At 40.1% G+C, this 9,009-nt stretch overlaps 1 protein-coding gene across 7 annotated transcripts in view; it reads left to right on the top strand.

The window, feature by feature from the left end:
* The window catches only part of arl13b (ADP-ribosylation factor-like 13b), a 9,539-nt gene extending 2,113 nt beyond the window's left edge, over positions 1-7,426 (top strand). For 4 of the 7 annotated variants that reach the window (XM_020619655.1, XM_020619654.1, XM_020619652.1 and 1 more), the window contains 9 exons: positions 1,907-1,977; positions 2,312-2,561; positions 3,103-3,208; positions 3,443-3,645; positions 3,885-3,999; positions 4,110-4,269; positions 4,868-4,990; positions 5,401-5,469; positions 5,833-6,100. In XM_020619655.1, coding sequence (XP_020475311.1) covers positions 1,907-1,977; positions 2,312-2,561; positions 3,103-3,208; positions 3,443-3,645; positions 3,885-3,999; positions 4,110-4,269; positions 4,868-4,990; positions 5,401-5,469; positions 5,833-5,909 — 1,174 coding nt within the window. In that variant the 3' untranslated portion in view covers positions 5,910-6,100. The other 3 variants (XM_020619656.1, XM_020619653.1, XM_020619658.1) reach the window with 3 other exon arrangements.
* Positions 7,427-9,009: the final 1,583 nt, after the last annotated feature.

Genomic DNA, 9,009 nt, shown 5'->3' with positions numbered 1-9,009 from the left:
CCTCTGATGTGCTCATTCCTAATCCTGTCCATCCTGGTCACTCCTAACGAGAACCTCAACATCCTCCTCTCTGCTACGTCCATCTCTACCTCTTGTCTTTTCCTCACTGCTACAGTCTCTAACCCATACAGCATAGCTGGTCTCACTACTGTCTTGTACACCTTTCCTTTGATTCTTGCTGCCACTCTTCTGTCACACAACGCTCCTGACACCTTTCTCCACTCATTCCAATCTGCACTTGCGTCTTCACCTCTTTCCCACACTCCCCATCACACTGGACTGTTGACTCCAAATACTCACACACACACACAACACACAACACTACTGACACCTTTCTCCACCCACTCCAACCCACCTGCACTTGCCTCTTCACCTCTTTTCCAAACATAACCATTAACACTGTCTTGTCCAGTGATGATGAGCTTTGCATATGATATCTGTCAAACACCTTGAAGCTTTGGTCATTTACTGTTGACAAATGCAAAACAGAAAACAGCTACATCGGTCAGGAAAGAACAAGAAAGCCCACTGACGTATAAGACAACTGGGCAATGCTTCTCTGTAAAACCAAGGCCCCACTCTCCCAGATCTGTTTAAACCTTTGACAACAGAGAAAATTAAATAATATGGCCTTTTTAATGACTGGCCTAATTCAATAGAGGTCCAGCCAATTGGTGCTAGTAGTCTCACAAAAGAACACTCCAAGCAGCTCACTTTACATATTTTTATTTAATTGACATTACTTTGTAGAAACCTGTTTTCACTTTGACATTAAAGAGATTTTTTTTTGTCATTTTTGATTTATAAAATCAATAAAAGGGTAAAACATCCAAGGGGGTGAATACTTTTTATAGGTACTGTAACTGAGAGTGTCTAACCCACGTGGTACCTGTGAGGCATCTGATCCTTTGGACTTAGCCAGAAATCCTGCCCTAATCCCACAGCCAGGTCTGTTCAGTGGGTCTCCTCCTTTTGGCCTGGTTATGGGTTAGGGAGCAGGCAGGTTCCTGACCTTTTTGGAGATTTACAAGAGCCTGCCCTGATGAAGGGCACTTGGCTCCAGAAGATGGTTAAATGGGTAGTATGGTTGATGTCCTTTCGGCAGAAGTGTAAAAGTTAAGTACACAGCCAGTAAACAAAGACTTGTATGTTTATGTACATCTTGTCTTTTTCAAGGTGCTGAATTTTTTGCTGTGGTTTTGTCTTTGCAGAGTCCATTCAAACAGTGCTGCAGGATTTTCTTTTGCTGTGAGAGCAATTACGTGTTAATCATGAAATTATTTCCTTTATTTTGGACAGGTCATTTGAGATGAAGCGTATTCAGACTGTGATTTTTGTTTAAGCAAACATGTAGCAAATCATAGTGCCTGTGCATGGTGCTGCCTAGGTGTGTGCTTGCTACAGACACGACTGAGTGTACATATGTTCCTTTGTTTGCCTGTGTTTTTTCCAACATGTCGAGTCTCAGTAAAACGTCTTATAGTTATTAGGGGGATTTAAAAACATGATCATTATGACTGTATCATATTGCTTCATGAAATATGTATAGGGAATTTGACAGTTCCTCAATCTGCAGTGTAAACATCAGTGCAAATATTGCCATTAAACTTTGATATCTATGGTAAGAGAGTATACTAAATATTGGTTGTTTTGTCTATGGTGGCTGACCATGTGACTATTGCTGACTCACTCAGCCCACTGTGCAGATCTCTGATGGTTTCAGTCATTCAGATAATTATTTGGCTTATCTGACCTAAAGCCAGGTCATTTCTTTAGCTCAGATACTGCACATATGGATAGACGGCATCAGATGCCCCACTTCTAACCTGGACTGTTGGACCTGACTGATGTAGTATTGATGTTTGTGTACATAAGTATTCATTTTCTCCCTTTTCTGATCTTACAGGAAGGTGACTCTGGTGATGGTGGGACTGGATAATGCAGGGAAGACGGCCACAGTACGAGGAATCCAAGGAGGTTAGGGCGTTTTGTTATAAAATTGTAATCATACAAGGTTTGTGTTTTGCACTTTATTCTAGTGTTAAAAAATCTTGATCAGTAACAGAAACCTTGGGTTTGTAAACCATTTTCTCCATTATGTTTAATGTGGACAAATTGCTTCTGTTTTGTATTTGTACACCAAACTTGCAGTTTTGCCTTCCTGCTTCTATCTTTTATCACTCCTTATACATTTTTAAAGTTTTGAAGCAGAATGAGTTGTACTCCAAAGTCTGTGTTCAAAGGTTATTTTGGCCCTATGGCGTACTTATTTTATCTCCCATTGCTGTCTTTCTTTTATCTTTTCCCTCAGAGAATCCTAGAGATGTGGCTCCTACAGTGGGTTTCTCTAAGGTTGACCTGAAACAGGGCAAGTTTGAGGTGACCATTTTTGACCTTGGTGGTGGGAAGAGAATCCGGGGCATCTGGAAGAACTATTACTCCGAATCGCATGGAGTGGTGTTTGTGGTGGACTCCAGTGATGTCCAGCGCATCCAAGAGACACGGGAGACCATGGCTGAGGTCCTCCAGCACCCCCGCATTGCTGGCAAACCTGTGCTAGTGTGAGTGCTCTATCATCAAGGAAATCATACTTTGACACACACTTAAAACATTATAAAATTACATATTGAAAATGTTTTGGGAAAACCATGTAGACACGAAAAGAAAAACATGAGAAGAAAATGTATCTATAGATACATTGCCTGATGTAAGAGTCTGAGTCCTGGGTCGAATTTGTTGCGCAATATGTGCACTGCAAGTTGATTCCTCATAGAATTTGCATAATCAGTAATCAGGACACAAAGCACAGGGAGCAGGGGATTTTAGAATATATTTCCAGGTATTCAGAGATTGTTCCAAACCACAATCAGGGCTGAGTCACATTTCCATAAAACTTCCAGCTGCTGTAACTATGCACCTTGCAAAGTTTGAGTCTGATGACTGCCCTTGCAATTACTTTATTGTTCTCTTCAAAGACTGAGGCAGTTTGTTCAACCTGGAGCTTGTCTAGTCTAGTACAGGAGAGGGAATGCCAAGCAGTCTTTAAAAATTATTTAGCTTTTTTCTCACTAATATCTTGTTTTTTTCTTTCTCTGTTTTCAGGCTTGCCAACAAACAGGACCAGGAGGGAGCGCTGGCTGAAGCAGACATTATTGAGAACCTGTCGTTAGAGAAGCTTGTTAATGAGAACAAGTGTCTCTGTCAGATTGTAAGTGTTTGTGCACCTGTTTTGGAAAGAGATTTGAATGACATTAAGGGTGCCTACATTACGTGTGGTTTTACCTATATATAGACAGAGCATTGCTTGGTTTTGGAGAATCATTTTTATTGCAGGACAGCTTAAGAAAGCAGTTATCTTGATCCAAAGTATCTGAACCATATGAGCATTTTTTTTTCTCAGTATTTTCTTTCTAAATTATGCAGTCTCATCTCTCCAACCCAGGAGCCATGTTCTGCAGTCCTGGGTTATGGCAAAAAGGTCGACAAGTCTATTCGGAAGGGCCTGAACTGGCTCCTGAGCAACATTGCCAAAGACTATGAGGCCATTACTGAGCGTGTGCAGAAGGACACAGCTGAGCAGCATGCTCAGGAGGAGCAGGACAAGAAGGAGCGGGCAGAGAGAGTACGGCAGATACGAGAAGAGAGGTAAGGACAAGAGGATAACACATGGGCCAGAAAAAAATCACCTGTAACCTGTAAATCACTGTCCTCATCAGAACAAACTAGAAAGATGGCAACAGTTAAACAGTAAAATATTCCTCTAATTTATAGAAATGAGCACTGTCATTAAGTCTGACCTCAGTTTAATTTTTGTCAATGTTAACTTGGCACCCAGGAGGTATGTATCTTAACACTGAAGGGTTAACGTCTTATTCTGTCCACAGAGAACAACAGGAGAGGGAAGAGGCAGAACGAGAGGGCAGGCCAACCCAGGAAGACGAGCCTGATGATGAGAACATGCCCAGCCCCTTCCAGCCAATAGGAAACATGGTCTCTGAGGTGTGGAACCACTGTGCACAGACACCACGGGCCTCCTAGTTGGAGCTGAAGTCACTGTATAGTTCAAAGAGTTCAGGAATGACAGCTTTTGGCTTTAATGTTCCTTTCAGAATGAGGATAATGAAAAGGAGAGGAAGAGGCAGAGAGAGCTGAAGGAGGGCAGAACCAACAGCCCGAAGGCAGATGTCAATCAAGAGGAAGAGGAGGACGAGGAAGAAAATGATGAAGAACCAGATGAAACCAGACAAACACTGGAAAATGTCACTTCAGGTGGTGTTAGATCTTTAAACCCAACTTGAAATTTCTAGTCTAGTTTACGACTGTGTACAGTTGTACACCTGCGAATAGCTGTGCCTTGTTGATTTCTGTTGCTTGGTGAATAGTGCAGCAGTTCTCTGTAGTGTGCTTTCTGCCAAGGTATTTCTTTAGAAGTTGTGTGAAAATAAAGAAAAAAGATTCTTTTCTGTCTAGATGCGAGAGCAGCACGAATCTTTGCTCTCAACATGTGGTTCTGTTTGCACTGTACAGGAAGAAAGTCAGGCTTGGTGATAAACACACAGCAAGATATGAAAATCTGTTTTCACTTTGAAAGCAAATGAATAAACCAACACTCAGAAATCAAAAGATATTTCAAGTCAGGGTAACTGTCTGATATGTATCCTCTTATTTCACGAAGCTCACTGCACTGAATAGGTGATGATAAATATAATCACACATTAAGAAGATAATTATGTCATAAATCTTGTATGGCAAGTCCAGTGATGGAAAATGAAGGGAAGTCTTTTTTTTTGTTTAGGCTTATATTAGACAGTGTACATTTCAAGTTTAACCCCTGGCTCTCGTGCCCAAAATGTCTCTGTACATTCAGCTACAACAGGCGATCAAAGCAAGAAGAAGACGAGGAAGCTGCACCTGAAGAGGAAGCACAGGGTGGACCCGCTGAGGACAGAGGATGGACCAGCAGAGAGCCCCACCCCTCCACCTCCTCCAGGTCAGTCGTTCAGGAGCTGCTGTCATTCTTCACCTTGAGAAGACAAAGCTTTTATTTGAAAAGTCGAGCTTCTAATTGAATATGTACTTTGCAATCCAGTTTGATGCCTACATTGCTGTTTGTACTTTCATATCACCTACATTTTACTGCGTGCTGGTTGCTCTCAGTCATATAAAACCTGTGGTGAGGTACTACTGATTTAAACTGCTTTACATTAAAGGTTTTCCACCCATGAGTTTGCAGGAGGCTTTTATTGTAAAGTTGCTATACTGTATAAAATGCAGTGTATGTGTCACCCAGTTAGCAGAACTTGTTTAGCGGTACCTTTCTTTGTGTATCACCTCTGACTTTTCTTTTTCTAGATTTTCCACATTTGCCCTGACGAATGTTTCTTCATCTTGTCTTTTCAGTGGGATGGGGCACACCCAAAGTTTCTAGGCTGCCAAAGCTAGAGCCACTCGGGGACTTGAAACATTCTGGTAAAGCTGCCTGTGAAGTCTGGTTATGCTTCATCCCTCTGTTAACCAGTGTTTAATTTCATGCATTACCTTGTCATACAGCTCAATCAGCATTCACTTTCTCACTAACCTGGTGTGTGGATTAACCGATTTACTAAGTTCCATTGCAGAAAATCAGTGTTTCCTCTATGCACTACAATCTGGATCCACATTTTGACTCCATTAAATGCTATTTGTAAATATTAGCTTGTCCGGTGGACTTGTTTCTTTCATCACGGTGGTCGTAAATTTCTCAGTGCGCTAAACTGAGGAAACACTGAACTCTCTGAATTCCGATGTATGTTGACTGTTAATTTGTCTTCTTCTTGTTCTGCATCCCGCCAGGCATGTGCTTGAATGTGTATGGATTCTTCATGGTGGCAGACTGCTTATCGCTGCATCTTCCACAGCTGCTGCTTTGAGTAGATAGAACATTCACCATCAGTAGCTGTGGTTTTCTTTCAGGACTCCATGGATGATGTTCACTAACAAAAACAACCCTTTTCTCCTCCCCTCCACAGAATTTTACAAGAAGCCTCTCCCACCTGTCGCGAACAGGCTGCAACCTAACAGCGACACACACGATGTCATTTTTTAACAACCTTTACTGACTGAGGTTGGCTCTCAACCAATCATGGCTCTCCCCTTTGCTTTTTGTCTCAAGTGAGCGATGCGTAGCCATCCAAACACATTCCCAGCGAGACAACTTGGGATGCGGTGGACAAGCAGCAACATGGGAAATGGAGTCCTGCTCAGAAGCTGTTATATGGTTCCACAAACTGGCACAATTCAGCTGGAAATACTGAAGCTGCCTGAACTGATTTTGTCAGGCTCTGTCTTCATTCAGTAAGAGCACATTTGGTGCCAAGCTCTTTCTACTACTTTAGACTGAAACTTAATTTTTTATTGCTAATCAGTGTTGGACAGGTTGGGCTCCATATGTCCAACTCATATGCTTGTATGACTGTAGAAGAATGTAAATAGTTTAATTATAACCATTTATATGTTCATGTATGTTACCGAATAATGGATTGGTATATGCACCACCATTAAAAATGATTTAGTTCATTTACTTTTGCACTTTCAGTTTTGACATGTAAATAAAGTATATGATACTGTATGGTGTATTGTAGCTAAATATAGATCAAAAGTCAGGTCTTAAATGGCTTTTCAGAGCTGAGTGCTTTAAATTTGGTCTTCAAGCATGTGAAATGATGGAGAATCCCAAGTGGCAGAGAAGCAGGTGGACTGTGGGTGTCATTTACTACACTGCATTGTACTGTGCACGGAATAGTCTTAAACTACATCATGATTGTTTATTCAGTTTTAGTAATGAATGTCTTGACATTTCATTTAATTGTGGTAAAGGTTCTATGGCCATGAAAATTTATAATAGGGGCCATGTTTTTGTCACTTGCCAGCAACATCAAAAGGATCTTTTTATTGTTAAAACTATAAATGTATGGGGGGGGGAGTCTTTGTCTACAGATTTGTAATGCATTCTGCTGATCACAGTATTGTTTTTAAAGTCAGCCTCAGACTTGTTGCCTTTCAGGTGGCCCTGAGGTGTGAGCCAACACTGTGGTTCCAGTTTTCTGCATCCATTTTCACTTTGAAAATAGATCAATTGCATCTCAAAAGTACAAACACAAATCTAGAAAAAGAGAGAGCTGGGATACTTAAGTGCCCCAGTTTTATTTGTGTGTTGGAAGAGTTTGCAGTGGGATATTGAGGTAGTAGAGCATATCATCACACTGACACCTGGAACAGACAGTTTTGGGTTGGAGTACATGAGAATATCACTTTAAAACTGAATTTCAAATCTATTGTACAACACTCACTATCTTGTTAATGAGCTAGATGTTTGAAAAAATATTTTTTTACCTTGTTTGAATTTTATAACAGCACAGTTAAAGATGTTTTAAATATATTCTTGATGGATTCGAATGAGTTGGCATTTTTCTGTTTGCAGTAGTTCTACATTGACCACTAGATTGAGGTGTGTACTTTTGTCTCCCCATGGACATCACTTGGTTCAACCAGCCCCTGCTTATTGTACACCATTGTATCTTTGTTGCTTCTTATTCAGTTTTTCTGATAATAGCTTTTACACAGGTTAAAGTACTGTACATTTGTAAAATGCCAATTAAGTGCCACCTAACACTGTCACTTTACAGTAACCTACCTTCAGTTTTAACCCCTAAACCTCATAGAACTGTAAGACTGCAGCTGACAGTTGTTTTCATCACCAATATGAAAGTTACTTTCTTTAATAATTGATTGTACCGTGGATAAAAGGTAGTATATGCCCATCGTGATTCCCTGAGATCCAGGTTAACCTATTCAAATTGTGTATTTTGTTTGTCAGAAGACTCTAATAACCACCTCAGTGTTCAAAAATATTTTTACCTGGTTTCCCAGGTTGCACCTGTCTTCTCAAATACAACCAAAGAAGCTCCTGGACCACTTGCATAGAAAACTGTCGAAACTTTGGAAATTGGTTAAAATGTTTCTTTTTAATCAACGTGGACGGAATAGACTATTTTTCATCAAGACTGTTAAGAGTCTTTGGAGATGATGAAATATCATCAGAACAATGGTAAGGCTTTTTAAAATACCTTCCGGGAGTCTCAAACATTGCTGATTAATATTAAGGCTGTCTTTTAGAAAAACAGGTTTCTGTGAACTGATTGTATGATAATACATGGAAGACACAAACGGGCTAAAATAACAGTTCATCTGCTGTTTTGTGATCTGCAAATGTTACTATACAAAGACAGTGCTTTAAAAATAACAGCCAGTGTTAAATGGTCAACAATCTTTGTGTAATAATAGTGCAGCCATTTAAAAGATGGACTATGCAGCACCACATTTTTAGATAACTTTATTTCACAGAATAAAGACAGAACAGTGCCAGGGATAAAATTAATAAAGAGATGATATTTTTGACAAAGCATACACGTCTTCAAAGCTTTTACACTGTTAAAAGAGGAGATAGTCTTTTAAGTCCACGCGACACCCCTTTCCGCCACTGGAGAAAACCAGGACGGCTTTTGTTTGTGATGCATTTTGCAACTACATTGAACTACATAGAGACAAAGCTGAAATAACTTATTAAAAACAAACGTATCACTCTTAAAATGATCGCTTTTACACAAATAAACATGATAATGTCTATCTACATAAAATGATATAAATCACATTTGGGAAAGAAAAATAGTTTGCACTTTTAATTTTTAGTTTGGCCAACGTCCCATCCACTAACCTGGAGGAGGCAGAGTTGATCACCTATACTGCAATCGGTCACCAGGGGGCGCTAGACATCTTTATATCCAGTCTGTTTCATGCATATTCCTATTTTGATAACTATGACCTTTGACTTTGCATCTTTATTTTTCAGTATGTTATCGAGACCACACTGTGTTCTGGTTTTACCCTGACATTAACAACTGCTGACACAGTTTGGTCAGATTTAGTTGACTTCTGCAGCTCTAAAACTCAAAGTCAACCCAACGCTTCCCT

Source organism: Monopterus albus, unplaced genomic scaffold (genome assembly GCF_001952655.1).
Source record: "Monopterus albus unplaced genomic scaffold, M_albus_1.0 scaffold224.1, whole genome shotgun sequence".
Lineage (NCBI taxonomy): Eukaryota > Metazoa > Chordata > Actinopteri > Synbranchiformes > Synbranchidae > Monopterus > Monopterus albus.
The sequence above is the reverse complement of the archived record's forward strand: the minus strand, read 5'-3'. Positions and strand labels throughout refer to the sequence as shown.